The sequence below is a fragment of the Phyllostomus discolor genome, chromosome 5, assembly GCF_004126475.2.
Source record: "Phyllostomus discolor isolate MPI-MPIP mPhyDis1 chromosome 5, mPhyDis1.pri.v3, whole genome shotgun sequence".
NCBI classification, from domain to species: domain Eukaryota; kingdom Metazoa; phylum Chordata; class Mammalia; order Chiroptera; family Phyllostomidae; genus Phyllostomus; species Phyllostomus discolor.
This window is the reverse complement of record NC_040907.2, coordinates 31961948-31984883: the sequence shown is the minus strand read 5'-3', so window position 1 is coordinate 31984883 and position 22936 is coordinate 31961948. Positions and strand designations below refer to the sequence as shown.

Genomic DNA, 22936 nt, shown 5'->3' with positions numbered 1-22936 from the left:
TGCCAGGAGACAGAGCTCCTTAAGGGGCTTGTGGCCACGCCCCTTTCTAGGGGCAGGATTGGTGGAGGGTGATTGGGGAAGGGTGATTGAGAACAAGCACCATCCCTGGAAAAATCTCACGGTTCCCACAGCTCCGTCCCCATCGCCTCCAGGGAAGGTGGGGAATCCGTTTGAGACTGAAAACAGAACCAGTGCTACCTGCACCCCTCGCGGGAGAGTGGCAGTGTGTCCACGGCGGACTCGCAAAGTCTAGACTGGAGTGGGTGGGAGGGCTGGGGTTCTCCGTAGGGTCTTGAAATCCGTGCAACCGAGGAGGGAGGGGGACAAGGACGGCAGAGGGGGAAGCAGGACCCCGAAGATCCGAAGATCCGACCGCGGCTCCTCCTGGGGTCAGAGGGGAGCCAAAGGACCCCCTGGAATCCGGGCAACCGGCCGCCGCCCACCGCTCGCTCTCGGTTCTCCCCGCCCGCCCGTGGCCACCAGGGACTGCTCGCGGGGTCCCCAGCGCCTTTGCCAACCCGCCGAGCCCCGGATCTCCGAGCAGCCAGGCCGGTGAGTGAGGGAGACCAGCCTGCTAACCCATTTCATCCCAAGTCTGTGCCTGCACCCCTGCCGCCTCCCGGATCTCTTGGGATCCCTCCGTCCTGCCAGCCCTGGGTGTTCAGCGGCTCACCCAGTGTCTCAGGCAAGTGAAAGCCAGGAGTTGGAGGAGGCTGGAGGGAGGGCAAGGGGGTGAGAGAGAAGGGAGAGGGCAGTGAGGAGGGAGGGCTCTAAGGAATGGAGGAGACACTCCATCCAGCCCTAAATCCCAAGGGAGCTGAGTAGTGCCTCGACAAGACGTCAGAAACCTGGAGCCTTGAGACAGAGTTCTTCAAAAAGAGATGAAAAGGAAACAAACAACAACAACAACAACAACAACAAACAGAGGGAAACAGAAAGGGAGGCACACAGCAAGAGTGGCCTTGGGATTCTTCTGCTCTACCTTCATCTCTTCCCTTTTTAACTGGTAAGAATCTGCCCTAGAATCCACCTTCAGTTCTCACCTAGCTGCCCACGACACCCTCCTAGGCCCAAAGTGAGGAGGGAATCGGGAGAAGTTGGGCACAGAGCAACTTCAAAACCATGAGACAGGTGAAGCCAGAAAGACAGGAGCCACATCAGCACATCAGAAGCCCCTCTGACCAATTCCTCCCTTCACCATTTGTTTAAGCAGCGTTCCCTGGGCCCCTGGGAGACTCGGGCACTGCACCGGGGATGCGGCTGCAAGGTAAATAGGATCCTGGTCTTCAAGGAAGACCATCGGGAGGTGCAGACCTAGACCCGTCCCCAGTCAACAGGTCACCTGCTGGTTTGGGCAGTTAAGGAAGGCTTCCTGGAGGGAGTGATGCCCCAGCTGCACTCTGGTGGTTGAGCTGGAGCTGGCCAGGTGATGGTCAACTCAACTCATGGCTCAGACCCAGGAGCGGCATGCTCACCAGACCACACCTGCAGGGTTCAGCTCTACTCCAACACAGTCACAAGGTCTACCTGGAGGGAGCCAGGACTGAGATTTTAACCAGTAGGGAGAAATGGGGAAGGAAGCAGAGAAGGGGACCAGAGAGGAAGGCCTGGATCCTAGAGACACCTGGAGGGGAGAATCTGTGGGGCCTGGTAGCAGGCTGATGGAGGACTGGATGAGAAACCTCAGAGGAAAGCCTGAGGGAGAAGGAGGAGCGAGGATGAAACCCAGGTTTCTGGCGGCAGTCTGGGCTTTGTGGAAGAAGGTGAAGTTTAAGGAGCCTGTTTCCAAGAGGAAGAGAGTGTTTCCAGGAGGGAGCATTCAGTGGGGCCAAAGCTATGGAGAAGCCAAGTTAGCCAAGGACTGAACAGTGTTCGTGGAGTTCAGCAACAAGGAAGGAGCTAGTGGGCTTGGAGAGAGCGAGTGATGGGACAAAAACCAGATTGGGGTGGACTGACTCTTGAGAAGGAGGTAAAGTAGGGAGTGTGGACACCATTTTCAAGAAGAGCAGAGAGGAAGATATGGGATTACAGGAGGGTTTTTTTTTTTTTAGATTTTATTTGTTTTTAGAGAGAGGGGAAGAGAGGGGAAAAAGAGAGGGAGAAAAACATCAATAGGCACCAAGCCCACAACCCAGGCATGTGCCCTGACCGGGAATTGAATAGGTGACCTTTCCTCTTGCAGGACTATGCCCAACCATCTGGGCCACACTGGTCATGGCAGGTTTTGTTTTAAGGGGTTCATGAGCACTGACCAGAAAGGGGGAGGTTTCCTGGGAGCCTGAGGGCCCAGGAGCTGCCAGAGACAGGGATGCTCAGAGCCTGTGCTGCTCGGCTCACAATTTTCTTCTCACCTACGAGGCTTAGCAGTTTGGGCACAAACTTGGAGGAAGCAGGAAGCTTGGCTGATGCAGGGTTGAGGCTTTGCTAAGCAACAGATTAAGTTGCAAGACAAGGTAAACTGCAAGCGAGTATGTGAAGTAAGGTGTGCAGGTTCTTGGTGGATGCAAAAAGAAGTGGAGAAAAGAGGCTCATGGAGGAAATGCAGAGTTCCAGGATTGCATCAGCTCAGAGAACAGTTGCAGCAAGAGGACTGTGGAGCTGTAGTGAAGACATACCACCTAGGTTTGAATCCCAGCTCTGCCACATGTTATCACCATTTCAGTCAACCTCTCTGAGCCTCCATGTCCCCATCTGGAAACAGAGATGGCAATAGCATCAACCTATGTTATTGTCACAAGGTTCAAATGAGTTAATCACACAAAGGGCTTAGAACAGTGTTTGACAGTAGTAGCTGCGGTACCCGTGTTTCTGTAGTGGTAGCAACAGGGTTACAGTCGAGAGTAGCATGCCTGGGCTTCTCAGAGATGTAATGGTTCAGAGTAATGACAAGGGTAATGAGGTCCACTTGTGATGAGGAGGGAAGGTAGCTAAGTGTCCAGTGGAGGATTGGGCATTGGAGGAGAGGAGCCAAGGAACTAGGGGGCACAGGGCAGGGCATTTGTGCCAAGAATACTGAATTCCCTCAGAGGGGACAGGCAGGACTTGGCTGGAATAGGAAAAGCTGGTCCCAAAGCCTTTGAAGGAGGTAGGCAGGAAGGCAGTTCTACTCCAGCCAGCCTCCAGTCCCCTCCCTCCACCCCTCCCTCTTGGTCCAAGCAGCTGAGTTTCAGGGAGCGGAAGCTTAGGCCCATACTGAGGCTGGGATCCTAGTCTGGCCACAGACACGGCCCTTACTAGGGCCGTGGTCTGAGGAGGTTGGTGGGCAAGTCTGTGCCAGAGAGAGCAGGAGAGAGCAGGGACCCCAAAGTAGCCAGGGTCATCTCACCTTACTGGGTACAGAATTGGTTTAAAGAACACAGAACTTGGTTGCTGCAGAGAGAGTCCTGTGTCACTGGGGCCTCTCAGCTGGACCAGGACCAGAAGCCAGGCCAGCAGACACCATGTAGACCAAAGTCAGCAAAACCAAGCACCAGTAAGAAGAATTGCGAGCACATGCCTGCTGCAGGCATGGAACCTGCTGGAAATGGGAGGACGCCATCAGAGCAGCTGGAATGGTCCCTGGCCCCTCATCACCTCTCCCAGGGCTCCTGTTCTTCTTACTGCCAAAGTAGCTCCCCTCCGCCCCACACTTCCTGGCAAAGAGAAGTCTCCAGAGGTATCTCTGCTGGGCAGCACCTCATTGCCACCGTATATATAGGCAGGCAACTGAGAGAGTGTCTGTTTACCTGTTTATCAGTCTGTTTCTGTAATTCTCAGTGTGTGATGCATTTGTGTTTGTATTTTCGGGCATGTCTGTCACTGAATGCCCACCGTGTGATGTGTGTATGTGTGTGTTTGTGCATGCACATGCACTCGGGGATGAGCACGATGGGGCCCAGGAGTCAGAGGCAGGAGCTGGAAAGCCACACCTTCAGACTTCATCTTCAAGGCTGGTTTCCAGCAGGGGTGTGTGTGTGTGTGTGTGTGTGTTCACACATGCCTATGCCTGTGCCTGTGCCTGCCACTTGGGGTGGGCTGTGTTAGGGGTATGGCTGTTGTTTGAGCTCTGGGGAGGCAGAGTTCAGTTGGCAGTGGCTGAGAAATTTCTAGGGTGGTAAATAAGCCAGCGATGAGTAATGATGATGTGGGAGGTTCCCTGAGAATGGGCTGCAGCGGGGAGGGGAAGGTGCGGGGGATAGAGAGCACTGGGGCTGTGGGGGTGGGGGGATCAAGGGAGGAGGTTGGCCCAGACTTTCAGGGACTGAGGGGGAACAAATGGGCTAAGATTAAGGGGAATAGAGGGATTCACAGTGAGGGGCAAAGGTTTAGACTGAGCAAACAAGTTCCTCGATCATACTTAGAGGACAGGGAGCTGGGACGGACTAAGGGCTGATGCCTGACGTCACCCAGAGGCTCTTGGGCCCTTAGAGCAGGAACCTGGGGCCAGGAGGACCAGCTGCTGCCCCTGGTCAGGTAACTGCCTTGTACAACACAGACATCCCAGATCCGTGTGCTGGGGCAGGGTGAGGGGGGTCGGCTGACCTCAAGGGGCTTCAGACAGAGACCCCTCCTCTGGAGCTCTTGCCTCCGCCTACTGAGAACCACCCTTCTCGGGTCCCAAACTTGTTGATGATTGGCTGAATAATAATCAATTTCTATGTGTTTTTAATAATCAAACATCGTTATACTTTGCAGTAAGCAGAAATTCTGGTGTAGCAGAAACAACACAGGCTTTTCAATCTGAAGGAACCAGGTTTGAATCCCAGCTTTACTATTACAGCTGCGGACACTGGGGAAAGTGCCTTCCCTTGTCTGAGCCTCAGTTTCATCACTGTGACCTGAGTTCAGGACTGCAGCAGCTCGCAGGGTTGTAGTGAAGATTAACTGTGTTAACACAGGAAAAGTGTTTGACCCCTGGGCAGCAGGTTACTTCTCAGGGGAAGGGCTTGATTGTAACCAAAGCAAAGACCAGCCATATTGCAGATAAATGTACCATTTTTACGAACACTTTTGATACATTGGTGATAATTTCTGAACAGGTCCCCATTGCCACCTTCACAAGTCACAGGTGGTTGAGGGTGGGGCAGCAGGATGCAAAGTTCGGAGACCAGCGTGATTAAACCTTTCCCTCTACATTTGGACAGCTGAGGCCCAGGAAGGGGCCCCAGTCCTCCTAAGTTACCCACAGGCCCAAACCAAGAGCCCTGGGCATCTGAGGCCCAGCCTTGAGTGTCTGCCTCTGCCCCCAACTGCTTCGGGCATGGACTTCCAAACAGAGGCCATGAGGCCTCTGTCGCCAGAGGCAGGGCAGCAGAAAGGGTGACTGCTTGATCAGGGTCAGGGTCAGCTCAGTGGCAGTGGTCAGAGTCTTGGCTGGGTCTGTTCTGGCTTGGTCACAGACTCCTTCCATGGCTTTTCCCACTCCAAGCCTCAGTTTCCCCCATCTGTAGGTGAAGGGATCCAACTAGGTGATCTCTACAGCCTGAGCAGCTTGGCGTGCTCACTGAAAAGACAGTCAGTTCCAACCCTAACAACTGCAAATTCAGAGCAATGACCTCCCCTGCTGCTCAGGCAGTGCTGTGAAGGGCTGGGTTTGGGATGAAGTAGAAAGGGCTTGAAGGGTCTGGGATAGCAACAGCACCAGCGCTGAAGGTCCTGCTTCCAAAATTAAATACTCCAGCCTAGAAGTCACACAGGTCACAATTCATTGGCTAGAACTAGTCACACAGCCCCACCTAATCACAAAGCATTCAGGAAGTACAATCTTAACATGTGTTCCGAAGGGGGGGAGAACCAGAAGGACTTAGGGAACAGCACCAGGGATGCAACAGAGCTCGCCAGAGTGCCCACCATGAGAGCATCCAGTACTGCGCCAACGCCAGCTGGAGGGCCCTCTAGGCACACTGGCAGGACAAATTGAATTGCAACAGCTAAATTACCTTAACACCTCACCCCTGTGCACCCCAGATCCCAATTAACCAGGGTGGGGGCAGAAAGGGCCCTTAGCCCTTTCTCTGCTTGGGGTAGAAACTCTGGAAGTAGTTTTGTCTTCCAGAGGCAGCTCTGCCAACCAGGACCAGATAAGAATCATTCACTGGCAGTTAGCACTTGGAAGCTCAGCCCCTGGGCAGGCATTCCTTTTGTTGAACCTAGTGTGCCAAGCCAAGGAGTTTACCTTCTGGAAAGACACACAAAACACACCCTGCCTCCTCCTGTGCTGTTGACAGTTGAGCTGTGTAAATGCTAATTACAGAAGCTTTTCTGCAGGGCCCTGAGGAGAGTCTATGCTCCGAGCTCCTAGGAGTTTCTTGGAGATTCTAGCTGTTGCTGGAGCTCAGTCAACAAGCATTCAGCAAACCTAGCACTGTGCTAAGGTGAGAGCCCAGGCTTCGGGGTCAGGACGCCAGGTTTCAAGTCCTGGCACCACCCCTGGTAGTCTGTGGTCTTGGATGAGTTTAATCTTTCTGTGCCTCAATATCCTCATCTACTAAATGGGGATATAACAGTAATACTTGATCTCATGTTGTTGAAAGTGCTCAGCATATCACCATTGAATTAGCAATCTGAAAGTGCTCATTTCAGATTTTCACTTAGACTTGCTTCTGGCTAACTTGAATCCGACCAACTCACTCACTCACTGAGGATAACTAAAAATGTGGGATTAAATATATAAGAACTCTGTTTTAGGACATGGAAGAGCTACCAAGGCAGTAAGAACTTTAGGGGCTAAAATCTTGAAGAGAAAAGAAATAATATGTGGTTTCATTTTTTTCCCTTAAGGCATCATGCAGTTTGTAGGGGGGCAGTAACCTTGGCATGGAGTTGGGAAGTTAAAATCAGAATGTAGGGCTTAAAAAGAACAGAGGCCTTGTTTAAAAAAAAAAAAAAACTCAGCTTTTAGTTGGGGAGCCCAAAGGGCTATCCCCTGAGAGTACTTGTTAGCCACATATAAACCAGACTCAGAAAGACAGAAGCACAGCTCCCAGACTGAGCTGGGGTAGGGGGGGGGGGGGGTGGCCAGGTGCTGTCCCTTCTTTAGCTGCCTGTCAGCAGCAAAAGTAAATCTTCTCTTGAGGAAGATGACATCATCCAGAGCCACAGTACAATGTTGGACACTTAATAAAAAATTATCTGGCATTCCAAGAGATAAGACTAAATAACCCAAACCAAGAGCAATAAAACAAGCAATAGAAACAAGAGTTCTCAAACATGGACTTTAAAGTGTTTACTACATTCCAGAAAATAAATAAGAAGAGAGAGTCAACAAAAAAAATGGAATCATTGAAAAATAATCAAGTGGCAATTCTAGAACCGAAAAGTTAACAACTGAAATTAAGAGCTGAATAGATGAATTTTATGGCAGAGAAGGCACAAGAGAGGATTAGTGAACCGTATGATAGATTAGCAGAAAAATAACCAGACGGAAACAGAGAGAGGATAAAAAGGCTAGAAAACACAGAAGAGAGTGTGAGAGACCTGCAGGATTATGTCAAATGGTTGAACATGTATACAATTAGGTCCCAGAAGGACAGGAGGGAGAGAATGGGGAAAAGATAATGGCTGCAAGTACTCCAAAACTGGAGTGGTGGGGGAATCAAGCCACAGATTGCAGAAGCAACAGGAGGCCTGAACAGGACAACTACAAAGAAAACTCTCACCTCAGCACATCCTAGTAAAACAGCTGAAACTCAAAGACAAAGAGTCTGCCTATGAGGGAAACAAAAAGAAAGCCTTGGACCCTCCAGCCACCTAGGGCTTCCCTGTCCCTTGTCCAGTGTCACCTTTCAGGGGTCTGTTGTGAGGTGAGGTGAAGGGCCAGACTCCATGCGGGGCTGCCCCCATCAGCCTCAGATGGAGCCTTCCCCACAGGAGGGAAGGCTGGCTTTCGTCAGATAATGTTGGACATTTGTGACGTGGGGAGGAGCTTGAAAAGGACAGTGTGGGCAGGGGGTGGAGGGTGGTGGCAGATATTTGGGAATCGCACAGCCCCCCTCAGGGCAACAGGAAGGTGTCAGGGTTTACAGCCACAACAACTCCAAGAGGATCAAATCCTTCTCTTTAAACTGAAGCAAGATTGCATAGACTGCAAGCCAGATTCTGTTCTCTGACTCCAGTCTCAGAATGTCTTGTCGTTTAGTCCAGCCACGGGAGCCCGGCTCCACTTCCCTCCTGAGCCTCCACTTCCACAGTTGTGAAATGTGGCTGCTAACAAGTATCAAGCCGTTGTACCATTCGGTGATGTCATGAGCACGAAGTGCTCTGCAACCTGGAAACTGCTGCACCCCTTTAGCAGCTACGATTTCTGCCCAGCAGAACCAACAGCTGCAGGTTATAGAGAGCAGACAGTACACGTGAATGTGGAGCTTCCAGAGGAATCTGTGGTCTGTAAATGCCTTCAAGGCTCAACACATGCTTTCTTTGCCAGGATTTGGGGATTTCTGGATTCCTGCCGGCTTAGTGTGACAGCCTGGTGCTTCTGGCTGGAGTCCCCGTAGAATTGCCAACTCTCACTATGGAGCCAGGGAAGGGAGCCCTGGAGTCGTCAGATCTGGGCAGATGTGGAGTGCCCCCCACCACCCCAGACTCTCTTACCTGCTTGGGCCAGGCTAATTCAAACCTGTGTCCAGAGTGAGGACCTGAGCTGCCCCTCTCTGGCACCCACCCTCATTTTCACTCACAAGTCACTGAATTCTCTGCAACCGCACTGCATGCAGTCTTTGGACACTCACAAGGACAACTCAGGACCTGTTCCTAGGGCACTTCCACCCAAGGGACAGACTAACTGTTCTGTTTGCAAACTAGACAAGATGGACCTCCCAGATCTGAGACCTTATAGCCCCCCCCCACCCATTACTGTGATGAATTCTCACTGTGTCCCAGGCTCTGTGCTAAGCACATGATTCAGGCTGAAGCATTTAATTATTGCTACACCCTGTGGTAGGTTCTCTCGTTAGCCCCACATGGCAGGTGTTAACACTGAAGCACGGACAGTTAGGCCATTCGTGCAGGTCGCGCTGTCACTCACCCTGCATGCTCTACTCCCGCCTGTGGCACCATCTACCTCTGCACCTCTCGTTCTCAGGGCCTTTTGGTGATATTTTTTCACAGTTCTAACAGCTCCACAGTTGTGACCTCATCCTTGAGGGCCTTCATACCTGTGCTTTCATGATCAATTCCTAGACTCTGATGACCTTCCCCTTGCTTCTGCATGCACTCCCAGAATTCTAGAACCCCGTGATAGACCCCAGGTACAACTAGAGAATCCTAGAAAGGAATTCTAGTATCCAGTGCTCAGGCTTATGAGTCCAGGTTCAGCAGTGGAATCCTGGGTGTTGGGGGCAGGAGTGCAGGGGTGGAGTGGATGTAGGATTCCCAGTCCAGAAAGAACCTGGGGCCTTGAGCATGCTCCAGCCAAACCCAACCTATGGAGGGTCTGTCCCTTCTCACTGACCGTCTGAAATATCAGGTGCTCCTCACTCTCACTCAGTCACTCCAGGACCTCATCTGATTGTTCAGAAAAGTTAATGTCACTGCTATGCCTAGCCGGGCCTAAGAGGGAGCATGCATACCAGGAGGCAGGTCCTTAGGTTCTGGTCCTGGATCTTGAGTAAATTGCTAGACCTCTATGTGGGTAAGGAGGGGCTATACCAGATAATTTATAAGGCCCTCTTTCACTGGGGAGAGGGTGAGAGTTGTCTAGATCCCAAGAGTGGCCACCTGCCCTCTAATTAGGATTACTAATAATGTTATCATTTCAGCACCTGGAAGCCGTTCACTCAATTTAATTAGTCCAAGAAGTCTTCCTGGAGGAGACAGGGTGGAGGGACTGTGTCTGTCTGGAGGAGGGAGGGTGGGAGGATGGCAAGAGTAGCCAGAGGGAACCAGGGACTGGGTAGGAAAACAATGGGCAGACTCTTCCCATAGGGGTGGGTTGGGGTGGGTTGTTGATTCCAAGAGGCAGAGGCAGGGGGCTGGGCAAGATGACCTCTGCACTCCCAGGCACTGAATGTAGCCCCAGAACTGAGAGTGGGATTGGAAGCTGAGATACCCTGCTGACCACTCCCTCTCGCTTTGTGCTCACAGGACCACTGGGAGCTCGGCCGCAGACAGGGGATCTGGTCCGGGCCGGCGGCAGGAAAGACCCTGATGAGTGCCCCGAGTCCCCAGACCGATGCCGCCCAAAGGGAAGAGCCAGGGACCCGGTTCGCGGGCGCCTGCGGTCCGCGCACAGGGCTGGCTGCCCGGCCTGCTGTCGCCGGCGCTATGCTGTGCCTGTGGTTTGTGCGTGCTGCTGGCGGGCGTGAACGTGACACTGGTGGGCACCTTCGCCTCTTTCCTGCCCAGGCTCAATGTGCCGCTGATCGTAGGGCCGGCGCTGCTGGTGGTGGCATTCGGCTTCTTCGCGGCCTGCTGCGCGTGTAGCCGCCGGGTCCCCACGTCCCGCCCGCGCTCCACGGCAGCAAAGGGCGCGGACCAGGGGGGCGGTGGCACCGGCCCCGTGGCGCTGGAAATGGAGAGCAGCGAGCGCACGGCGCAGGACACCACGGCCGTGCAGCTGAGCCCCGCCGCCTCAGCTGCTTCCTCCGGCCGCTCCAGCCCAAGCCCCTGCCCCTTCGCCCTGGACTCCCCCGCGACTGCTGTGGCCTACACACCGCGCACCAACGGGGTCCGGCTCAACCTGCCCCGGGAGCGCGAGGCCCCCTAGCGGTGCGGGCCCTCCCGGACCCGCCAAACCGGGGTCCTTTCGTTCAGTGCCATGTAAGAAAAAAGAAAGAGGAGGAGGAGAAAAAGACAAGAAAAAGGAAATTTTCTTAAGGGTCAGGCGCTGGGCACAGGTAGCCTCATCTGTGCCATCTCTGGAACTTCTGGAGGGCAGAGTGTGCCCAGGCATGTCCCCACTGCCAGGGGTGAGCAGCTCCTTGGCGCTCCAGATGGGGTCTGCTAGGCCCTACATTACTGCATTCCCCAGACTTGATGAAATGGGACCCCTGGACCTTGAGTCCTAACACTACCACCACCCACAGCTTTTGGGCACTATGAATGGGGCCACTCTGAGAGGGACCGACTACCAGCAAAGCCCACACCTCCAAGGGGTAGGATGAAGCGGGAGAAGGGGAGGAGTATCAGCCCCAGGTGTCTGCTGTCCTTGCACACTGTGAAAGGTCACCAGCTCCCCTCTGCTCCTCCTCGCCCTCCTTGCCTCCACCCCCATACCTTTTGGGATTAGCTGGGCAAGGTTGGTGGGGGGGGGGGGGTCTGTGATTTGAGGCAGGACAGTCCCTAAGGTACAGCTGAGTTGAACACACTGCACCCTTTCTGCCTGAGTAGATAGAACAGGGAGAGCGGAGGCTGGGGCCCCAGCAGGGGTGAGTGGTGAGGGCCCCCTCACTGTGCATTCCCTCCAAGCCTCTGTTGTCAATAAAGCACCTTTGGAGCCAAGTCCTCTGTCGTGTGCAGCCCTGAAGGGAGGAGGGCCTAACTGCAGGGCCCTGGATTCTGGGGTCCTCCCATCCTCTTGGAGACCTAGAGGGGGGCCCCGGGGGAGAGGAGAGTGTAATGGTGAACAGAAGACCGAGTCTGGCATTGCCTGTGAATATCCGTGGAAACAGGTGTGTCAGGCTGGGGCACTGGATGAATATATGAGTGTGTCTGGGTGAGATCGCCTGGCTACGTGTATGAAATGGGGAGTGTGAGTGACACTAACATCACACATGTATGTGGGAGCCTGTGGTGGTGGCAGCAGCGGTTAAGGGCTGGATCACCCAGCAGGGATGGTGAGGAAAGAAGGGCTCCCAGGGCCATGCAGATCCTAAACCTTTCTCCTGGCCTGGCTGGACTTGCAGCGTCTGAGCTTAGCCTGTGTTCCTTCCGGGTGGGTGAGGGCATCTGGTGGAGGAATGGAGGCTGCTTTACAGGAAGAAACGAGGGAGCTGGGGTCTGGGGTGAAGGTGCTGCAACCTGGGCCAGCCCCTCCTCTCATTGCAGGGACCGGGGCCAGCCGTCCCCAGTGATGGTGGCACACACCGGACCACCACCCCTTGTAGGCCATGACTGCCTGGCCATCCACCCTTGGCTTCCTCAGCCTCCCTTTCTCTTTCCAGAGTAGGCTTTGGTGCTCTTCTGTTTGGGCCCTGGCTCTCCCCGTCAGCCCTGTGGCTCCGTCTTCCTTCCTCTGACACCCTCTCTGCCTCTGCTTCTCCTGCTGTCTCCCCCTCTCATTGACCTGGAGAAGGATGAATCTGTCTCAGTAGGTGTTGAACAGGTCATCTCTATTAATTCACATGGGTCGATGGGCCCTAACCTTTGAAGCATCCAGCCCCTGGAGCTGATGACCTCTTCTCAGAGAACTCCCCCACTCCCCGCCACAATGTGTGTGTGTGTGTGTGTGTGTGTGTGTGCGCCCGCGCGCACACACATGCTCACGCGCGCAAGAAAGGCCTCCTCCCCAGGCTCCAGTCCTGTCTCTTCCAGTTCAGTGGTCTGCAGCCTCAGACACCACCTTCTGCCTTGGTAGAGTAGGAGGTAAGGGGGACCACTACTGATGCTGCTTTGGAGTGTGGTCTGGCTCACCCTTCCCCTACCTTCTTAGGAGGAGACGCCTCAGATTCTAGCCCTGGAATGCTAGGCCCAACCCAAACCTCTCCCCCACCTGTGGACAAAGGCCTGGAATTGCATACCATCTTCCTCTTCTCCCCCCACAAGAAGACTTCCATGTCCTGTCTGGACTGCTGAGGAAGAAAGGTAAACAGGCAATTAGAATGCAAGGCCATAGGCCATAGGCCACACGGAGATAGTGTGAGTGAATAGAATGGGAGTGGGGTGGGGGAGGAGGCGATGTTGGCTCCCTGGAGTCCCCCGTCCACTGCCACCACCAGCTGAAGGTCATTTGTCTCATCTGTATTTCCTCCCTCTCCATAGGCACACCAGGAGATATTCTCTATACCCCAAAGCCCACTTTGCAATCAGCCACCCTAGGAACCCCCACCCCATTCTCTCCAGGCCTGTCCCTCCAGGGGACTCTTCCCTTCACACTCCTTCAGGCCCCTCTGGGGGCAGCACAGCCAGTGCAAAAGCCCCAAAGGGAGAGTAAACTTGACCTCCATGTGTCAGGCCAAGAAAAAAAAGAGCTGTGGAGACACAGGTGGGAGATGAAGTTGGTGAGGGTGGGAAAGGAGCGTGTTGCTCAGCCAGTACAGCTGAGTAAGCCAGGGAGAGGAGTTGGGATTTATTCCTGGCAAGATGGGAGCCACTGGAGGGTTTTAAGCAGGGAAGTGACATGATCTGATTTATGATTGTAAAGATCGCTCTGCCTGCTGTGTGGAAAATAGAGTGTTGAGGGGCAAGAGGAAAATGCGGTGGGTTAGTAGGTGACCACAGTGAGATATGCTGGGGGCTGGGGTGGAGGGGTGGCTGTGAAGTGGACAGGTTCTACACCCCCTCTTTGAGGTCTCCCTGTTGCAGGAGTTTAAGGGCCGTGGAAGAGAAGAATCTCAGAGGAAGTTCTAGAATTTTGGTTTGAGCAGCTAGGCATGTGGTAAAAGAAAAGGAAGGGCTGTTGGAAGATAAAAGGTCTGTCAGCCCAGTGGAACTTCCCACAGGAGAGGGAGCCACACCCTGAATTCTGGAAAGAGAGTAGAGGGGATGCAGGTTTAGAAACCATCGGCACTGGGGTGGTGGCTAAGCCATGAGTCCAGACAAGGCACATGGGGAGAAGTGAAGACAGAACCTAGAGTCTAGACTAATCTAACCGCTGAGTCTAGTGGGGAGAAGGTACCCCAAGTTGCCCAGTTCTGAATCTCACCACCTTTCTGCTGGGGCCCGTGCCTTGCTGATGAGGCTTGTAGGCCAACAGTTGGGGATTAGGGAGAAGTGAGCAGAATAAGAGCTCCCAGACCTTGGGACTTGCGTCTTGTTCACTGTTATGCACTTGGAGCCTACCTGGCACAATGTGGATGCTCAGTAAATATGTGTGCAGTGAGTGAAAGATGTGAATCTTATCCCACAACTGAGGCTCCTGGCAAGTTCCCCCTAATAGAAAATTACCAAGAAATCCAGTTCTGGGTAAGAAAGGAGAACAGTCCCCTTGTGTGTGGGTATCCCCCTTGCCAGTTCCTGCTTTCTGCTTCTTTGTGAGGAGGTTGGCAGGCGCAGGAATGTAGAGCCAGCTAGATGGGCATTGATTGGCAGCATTGATTGACATGCCTGAGGACCAGGCTCCCAAAAGCAGGCGAAGGCCTGACAGGTGAGCCAAGCCTGAGGAAATCGGCACTGCTAGGAAGTGCCACTAGAGGGCAGCCTGGGTATGTGACAAGGGATAGAGACCAATCAGCCCAGGCAGCCTGCACAACTTGGCCTTTTCCTTTTCTCTGGGTCCAGGCCCTGCAGGATGGGAGGAGCCAGGAGTAGAGTGTGCTTGTGGAGGGGGTGGGGGGAGGGTTAAGTCACCCAAATTTACTAAATGACATCTCCTGCCCTGGAACCTGACCTTATCACAGAGGGAGCCCTGACCCTAGACATAGTCTTAGACTTCCTCAAGGTCACAGGTAAGTCCTGAGTCAGGTCACAGATGGAACTGCCTCCCAAGTCCATACTCAGTCCTGGCCTGAGCTTGATCCTGGTCACACTCTGAGCCCTGCCCTTGCCTGGTCCATACACTGGGCCCTGATCCTGATCTTAGACTGAGTTCTGACTCAGTCCAGAGCCCTGACCTTTACCCAAGGTTGAACCCTGAACTGGACACAGACTGAGAGCCTTGATGCTGGATACCTAATAAACCCTTATTTTGGTCACAAAGTGAACTGAGCCCTGACCCCGGATGAAGACTGGACTGTCATAATGGTCACAGGCTGAGCCTTAACACCTAAGACTTGCTCCCCCAGCACCCCACTGACTGAGGGGCCTTTTCCAACGAGGCTCCCATGCCAGGCCAAGCTTCAGTGCCAAAAGGAAGGAACTCCTGGAGCCACTTTTGAGGGAGAGATAAGGCATTCTGGGTCTTTGAATGATCCAGAAACTCCTGGGTATTGAACCCCTAAGAGGCCAGGCAGAGAAAGGCTGGTTCCAGGCCGTCTAGGTCAAGGGAGGGAGTACAGCCAGGCCTTCCCCAGGTCCTCCTGGGCTCTGGAGCAGGGCCCTTCTGCCTGCGGGTGTGTCTGGGAGCCTCTTCCACCTGCACTTCCGACTCCTGCGGAACCTTGGGCAAGTCCCTTCTACTCACTGGGCAGTGCTCCACCCCTTGTTACCTTTCAGGGGAAATGTGAGGAGAAGGTGACCTGTGAAGAGAGTGAGACCAGGCCACCACGGTGTCTCTGTGTCCCCACCCTGTGCCCTAACCAGAGGAGAAGCCCCCTGCTCTGGGAGCTTACTCTGGCCAGTCACTCCAAACAGGCAAGAACAAGTGAATCATGCTCAAGGTGGCTCCAGCCAAGCCTCAGCCCCAGGTGGGCAGCAGCCCGTGAGACAAGAGCACCGAGGCAGCGTGGGACAGGAAGCAGAGGTCCTGGAGGTCTCTGTACATTCCTGGGGTCTGGTGTATGTGAGGAGGGGGAGGTCCACAGAGACCCTATAGCCCCTCCCCAGCTCACCAACCAGTTCAGTTTTTGCCCCACCCAGGGTGTAGTCCCGCTGCCTTTTGCCTGCAGAGCCAAGCTGGTCTCTGCAGGGCCCACCGGCCTCAGGCTCACCTTGGGAGACACCCAGGGTGGGAGTAAGGGCTGAGCCAGGCAGGAGCCAGGCGGGGGAGGGGGCGGCTCGAGTCAAAAACGCTGACTCGGAAGACAATGAGCTCTCCGAGGCTGAGGCAACTCATTTGGTCCCGGCCACGCTTTATTAAATTCTCATAAACCTGTCAGGGGGGACAGAGCTCGCTTCAGTTTACCTCATTAGCCCGACACAATGACAGTGGGGGGGGGGGGGCAGAGGGAGGGGGCAACGAGGGGAAGCCAGGGCTCAGTGCTGAGAACTGAGCCCAGTCGAGCCAGCCCGGGGAAGATAATTGAATTAAGTGGCTTTTGTTAATGGTTTTTAAGACTCCAAAGTGTAAATAACATTTAGGGGCTTTCTTTTAATGGGGCTGGGGTCTTAGATACCCAGGGAGCTTAGAGGAGGTCCAGCCGGGTCCCTGCCCCTCTTCCCCATCCCAGGAAAGCTTGGCAGTGGAGAGGCAATGGGAGCCGACACCGGATGCAGGGAAGTTAGGCTAGGAGGAATGAGGGAGGGCCAGAGAAGGGAAGACAACTTACAGAGATGTCTTTGAACAGAACGAGAGAGGGCATGAGCGAGACAGGGCATGGAGGCAGGGCAGGGGCTGAGCGTGAGGATCCACCCACCATTACACAAAATGGCCAGGGATGTCTCTGGCGTGTTACTGGAGGCCCAGCTTGTGAGAGTTTAGGGGGCCTGGTCTCCTGGGGCAGCCACTGTTCATCCTCATTGAGAGGTCAGTGGGACTAAAAGGATATGGCTTTACTGCTTACTGCCAGTGGGAGGGGCTCCCCTGGAAAGCAGTGAGCACCCCATCACAGGACATGTGGGAGGCTATGGTGGTAGATTAGAATCAACCCCAGGCTTCCTGAAGGAAACTGGACTTGAACTGAGCTATGAGGGAACCTGCAGATGGGGTGGGGAGCTCACCTCTCTGGGAGCACAAGGGCTTGGGGGAGCTGGAAACAGGGACGTGGGCAAATTGTCTTAGAATCCACCCCCTGGCTTTCCTCAGTTACAGCGTCTTCCTCTCTGCAGACGCTTCATGGTCCAGGAGTTGGCTGGGCTGGAGGCAAAGACTCTGGGCAGGTCCCAAAATGCTGGAGATGAGATGATAGGGCAGGGCTGGCCCTAGGCAACCCACAAAGGGTTAAGGCGTTAATCGCCCTGCATTTGACAAAGGGAAGTGGGTTTTCTGATCCAGAAAGGATCAGTCCCTGGGACGCCCCATCAGGCCCTTCAGCGTGAAATTACACCCCAGCAGGGGTGCTCCCCTCCCCCCAAACATACTACCCGCCTAGGCCTGGCACAGGATTAGGGCCTGGAGTCATCATCAGCTTAATAGATGCCTCTCCACCCTACCCCCTCTCCCTTGGGAGCCTTCAGTCCCGCCTTCAAGGCCCGCACCAAACTCTTTCCTTACCTTCTGTCCACCTGTCTGTCCATCTGTCTGGTCACCTCTGTCCTTACTCTTGGTCTGATCATTCCATCTATCTCCTCAGCTGAACCCTGACTCCTGAGTCCATTCCCTATTTCAGTTTTTTTATAACCTTTAATCAGCACCCCCCATGTATTTGTTTCATTGCTCATCTATTTATTATCTCAGAGGTAGCACTGAGGGCCTTGGGCACAGGGACGGTCCCCTCGAGCACTGCATCCCCAGGGTCTGGGCTGTGTCTGGCATATACATGGTGCTCAAAAAACATTAATTGACTGAAGCCCCTCCCACCCACCTCACAAAGACTGGGTGTGGTCCCTAAACTCTGGGCATTGGTGCTCAAGACTCAGAAGAAGAATCTAAAGCCCCCGCCAGGACAGAGCCTTGTCTTCAGAAGAGGCAGGGGGCTGTGCCATGGCCTCTACCTCAGCTCCAGCCTCAGCTCTAGAGGATGCCGGGAATGAGACAGACCAGAAAAGGGAGAGGCCCTTCACGGCCAACAGATGCTCACTCCTCCTTGCATGCCATCCCTGGAGGCCCTTTCATCCCACTGCTTTGAGCCGCTGCTGGTGCTTTGCCACACAGGTGACTCGAAGCCACATCTGCACCCACAGCTGGGTGCACCCAGCATGGGAAGAGGTCCTGGATGGAACATCCAGAAATCACAGCTGTCCGAGGCAGGCAAGTGGCCTATGTAGACTACCTTCTAACCTCTGCACAGGAAACAGAGGCCCAGCAAAAGCCAGGGCCACACAACAAGGCCAGACAGGAGCCAGGTTCCAGAGGGCATAGACAGAGCTTGGCCCTCACACTGCTCGTCCAACTCAATTCAACAAGTATGGTATTGGTTCAACACCAGCTCTGAGCCAGGTTCTGGGCCACACCAGGTCCTGCTTGGGGACCTCCAGCTGTGTGTGGATAAGAACTGTACATGGTGGCCAAGAGGGATGAAGAGAGAAAGGGGACTTGCCCTCCCCTAGGGTAATCAAGCAAGGCTCCCTGAAGAAGGTGTCATATGGATGTGTCCTAAAGAATGAAAAGGCTTTTCCCAAAATGAGGGACCAGTAAGACCAAAGGCAGATGGGAAAGGGCACAGTGAGGGTCCAGTCTGGCTGGACACCTCAGGACAGTGTGAAAAGAAAGTGCCCCCTCCCCGCTGGCTGCCCAGCACATCTGTGTGGAGGGGAGAGGAAGGAGAGGTGACCTACGAAGGACCCAGGCATCCGGGTCTGCCAGCCTGCTCAGGTGGTGACGGCAACAAAGAGTGGCTTTGTGCGCACACGCTCACACTCACACACACCCGCACACGCCCCACACAAGCTCTTTCCAAGAATGGCTCTTCAAGCCTGGCTGCCAAGATAAAGGAGCCACTGGGCGGTCAGCCCCTGGAGGAAATATCACTCCTGCGGCCTTTGTTGTTCAGAAGGCTTTTCAAAATCTCCAGACTCGTTTTGGAAAGGATCCCGGGCTGAGGTGGTGGTTTCCCACAGCTGGAGATGTGGGTAATGATGGCACAGCCTCCCTGGCCTGGCAGCGGGAGGAGAGCCCCAGGGGGCCAGGCTTGGGGCATTAGCAGCAGTAGCAGCAGTTTAATCCTCCACTTTCATGATTTACTCACTCTATTCCCACAAGCCTGGGAGTAGGCAAAGGCCTCCCCATTTTACAGATGATAAACGAAGGTTCACAGAAAGTTAGCAGCTTATTCAACGACCCCACAGTGAGTTAACGCTAGAAAGGAAACTGACAGCACCAATCAGAGACTTAGCTCAGCCCTGGCCCCATTCTGAGCCCCAACTCTGACCTTTAATTGAGCTGTGACTTTCCCTGTGCTGAGCCCTACCCCTGGCCCCAACTGATCCCTGATCCCAGCCACATACAAAGCTTTGACCCTGGCCCCATTCTGAGCCCCTCACAGAGCTGTGACCTGCCCTGGACTGATCCCTGATACTAGCCTCAGATTGCCTCTCTGGTTAGCTTTAAGCCCTGTAAGGTCAGAGACATGCACTTCTCACCTACTCCTGCTACTTTACATTTATGTACGTGCAATTATTCCAGTAATATTTATCTATTGGGTCAGGGGCCGAGTCTGTTGTTGTTTACCACCATTAATAATAGTGTAACTATAGCAACAACAAGCATTTTATTGAGCATTTACTAAATGCCAGGCTTTGTGCTAAGTGTTGTCCAGACATTATCTCATTTAATCCTCACAAAGAGCCCTGAAACCCATGTTGTCACGAGCCCATTTTACAGATGGGGATGCTGAGCCCCAAGGACACACTAGGAGGAGGTGTGCAAAAGTTTAGCATGTTCTCAGTAGTTCCCTTCACCCATCACACTCAGCTGCCTGCTGAGGGACGGAGGTGAACAGAAAAGTCTCAGCGGTGGGAGGAAGAGGGGCATTTGGACACTTGGGAGAAGCCAAGGGCTTTCTGGAGACCTTGAGTCTCTGAAGAAACAGAAGGCCCAGGTGAGGTGAAGGAGATTCTAATGAAGGAGCAAGACCAACTACAGAACTTGTGGAGTCCAGTGCAAAATGAAAATGCAGGACACCTTGTTAAAAATTAAGAATGTTAAGATAGACACATCAGAACATTATGGGGCTCGACCCCAGGGTCCTACATGACTGCACAGGTCACATGCCCGTGAAGGTGTCTCCGAGAAGAACAATGTGTGAGGATGGATGTGTGGAACAGGGCACACAGCTGTTAACGTGGCTGCTAGGACCAGTCTGACTCGCACGTGGATTATTCGGGCAGTGTCTTCAGCAGGCCCACGACAGCAATTGTGGAGGCTCTCTGGGCACCGAGCTGGCAGTGCGGCTGAAGAGGCCCATATGCAGAGGGGAATTGGTGCCACTCTCTAAGTGTTTAGGGTGGGAGGTGTCTATGGGGTGTGAGGAAGCGGGGAGAATGTACACCTTGGGGATGGGATGGATGTACGTGGAGCATCCAGGCAACAGAGCATGGGCTATGTGTCTGAAGGCTCATATGGGGGTGTGTATATGAGTAGGACAGACAGACAGACACCCTGAGCTTGTGTGGCCTGATGCAGAAGTCAGCATCTCCCATGTGTCTGAGAGAGAGGATATGTGTGTAAGTGCATGTGGCGGTGAAGGGCAGGAGGGTATGTGTGTAACTGGGAGTGTGTGGAAGTGTGTGGGAGAATGCAAGCCCATCCCCACCCACCCTCCTTGGTGCCGGCCTGTGCTGAGGGGCTCCCAGGTGAAGATGTCCCCTAGCCCTAGCCCAGCCCCAGGTCCTCATGGGGTCAGGTCCCCTCTTGAGACATTCCTGCCTGCCTAGGGTGGTCAGAGCCAGGGAGCTGCCTCCTAGGCCTCAGGGGTGATCCTGGGCTAGTGGTGTCAGGTTCCCCGCCCAGGGCCCGCCCTCTGCAGCCCTCTGAGGGCCTTTGTTGGAAGTTCAGACAAACTTGTCAGGGAGGCGGGCTGGAGGCCGCCTCCTAATCGGCTTTCCCAGAAGGGAGAGGAGAATGAGAGATTGCAGGGGTGGGGGAGACTTCCAGCCCCCTGCAGCTCTGTGGGAAAGAAGCGGGGAGGGTGGGCCTAGCTCTTCTGGACTTAAAAGGGCCCATTCCCCAGGACCCTCTCAGCAGATGCCCCTTCCCCAGGGCACCTGAGGAGCCAGACCCCTGGACTGAAAGAACACTGAGGCCAAGACCTAAGAACAACGGAAGGCTTTGGGGAGCAGTTTCCGGGAGCCCCTGCTCTCTTCATCTCACCCACCGTGAGCTGCCTGAGCACATGCAGCTCGCCGGCTCAGAGCTGCTCACTCAGCCCTCTGCTTCCTCCAGGCCCCCTCACTATCTCACCTGAGCCTGCCAGGAAGCAGGCTGGACATGGCTAATGATTCCCATTCCACAGAAGAGGAAACTGAGGACCAGAGAGGGGCAGTTATTTGCCGAGGGTAACATCACAACTCCATGATAGAATCTTCTTTGCTTCATAGTCAGTGTTTCCCTGGGGTCCCATCCTCAGCATTTCCCAGTGTGATCTCATTCAGTAATGTGGCTTCATTTGTCACCCTCTGCAGACAGCCACCAAGGTTAACAGCATGGATTCTAAGGTTAGCCAAGTTCATACCCTAGGTCATCCATTACTAGCTGTGTGGTGTTGTACATGTTTTTTAACTGCTCTGTGCCTCAGTTTCCTCATCTGTAAAATGGGGGTAGTAGTGCCTATCACATAGAGTTGTGTGAAGATTAAATTATTTGATATTTGTAAAGTGCAAGGCACAGAGAAAGTGCTATATAAGTACTTGTTAAATTAAAGTCTGCCCTGGCTGGTGTGGCTCAGTGGATTGAGTGCTAGCCAGCGAACCAAAGGGTCACTGGTTCAATTCCCAGTCAAGGCACGTGCCTGGGTTGCAGGCCAGGTCCCCAGTAGGGGATGCGCAAGAGGCAACCACACATTGATGTTTCTCTCCATCTCTTTCTCCCTTTCCCTCTCTATAAAAATAAGAAAATAAAATCTTTTAAAAAAACTGTTAGAAATTCAAAAAAAATTAAAGTCTAAGTCAGCAGGGCTGATCCAGTACATCTCAACATCTTCCCTTGAATAAACTGAAGTTTCAAATGCAGTAGACAAGACCAGCCTGAGCTCAGGCTCATCTGCCCACACTCACCCCAGCCCCAAGGGTCCCCATCTACTATTGCCAAGCCAGAGACTCAGGAGCACTCTTGACCCCTCCCATGCCTGCAGTCACCACAGTAGTTCCACTTCCTAAATCTCACCTCAATATAACCCCTTCTCCCCACTCCTCTTCCCCCCGTCCACCTTGAGGCCACCTTCCTCTCACGCAGACATGACAATGGCCTCCTCTCTGGTCTCTCTGCCTCTTCATGAGCCACCATGCCACAAGCACATGGGATGGGGGTGGGATTTACTAAAATGCAAGTCTGACCACCCCATTCCCCACTGGAAATACTTTCCAACATGCCTCCCTCAGTCCTCGGGCTTAAGTGTAAGCTCCCAGCTTCCTTTTCCATCCCTGACACTACCCTCACTGTCTTCATGCCCCACCCAGGCAGGGCCCTGGTCTTTCAGGGTTCTGGGGCTCTCCAGAATCCGGCTCAGCCAACTGGGTGCTGTAGTGCTGATGTGCTATGCCTCTCCCAGGACACCCTTCTCTCTTGCCTTACTGGTAAACACTGGACCTATGGGACTCAGCTCAAAATCCTCCCTCCCTGCCTTGGCCGGGTAGCTCAGTTGGTTAGGAGATTGTCCTGATACACCAAGGTTGCAGGTTTGATCCCTGGTCAGGGCACAAGAATCAACCAATGAATGCATAAATAAGTGGAACAACAAATTGATGTCTCTCTCTCTCTCAAGCAATCAATAAAAAAATGTTAAAGCCTCTCTCCCTGAGGATCTTTCTGGGCTGAGCTAGGGACCCCCTCCTATGCTCCCAGTTATCTGGTTTTGAACCCCCAATTTCCCTGCATTATAACTGTCTTCAGAGCAGGGACCATGTTCCCCTTACTTGTTCCTGTGTACCCAGCACAGAGCCAGCACAGGGCCAGGCATGCAGCAGGTGCTCAAGAGGTGCTGAGTATGCATAAGTAACTGGAACTGCAAGATGACCTGGCTCCCTCTACACCAGGAGACAAGTGTTTCATGGCACTGAGGTATGCAGGAGGCCCGCAGTGGCTCAGGGCCCTGAGGGAGCAGTGGGAGATTTGAGGCAGACATTTGATCTGCCAGCCCGACAGGGAGGTGGGACAAGGTGAAGGGGGGTGCTCCCTCCCACCCTAATCCTCAGCCCCACTGGGGAGAGAGGAATGCGTCTCCTGGGGTCT

At 53.8% G+C, this 22936-nt stretch overlaps 1 protein-coding gene across 1 annotated transcript; it reads left to right on the top strand.

Moving 5' to 3' along the window:
• The first annotated feature begins 9800 nt into the window (after positions 1-9800).
• TMEM275 (transmembrane protein 275) lies at positions 9801-11184 on the top strand. The gene has a single exon (XM_028511776.2). It carries the CDS (start codon positions 10151-10153, stop codon positions 10682-10684), a length of 534 nt encoding a protein of 177 aa, XP_028367577.1. The 5' UTR covers positions 9801-10150; the 3' UTR covers positions 10685-11184.
• The last annotated feature ends 11752 nt before the right edge of the window (positions 11185-22936 follow it).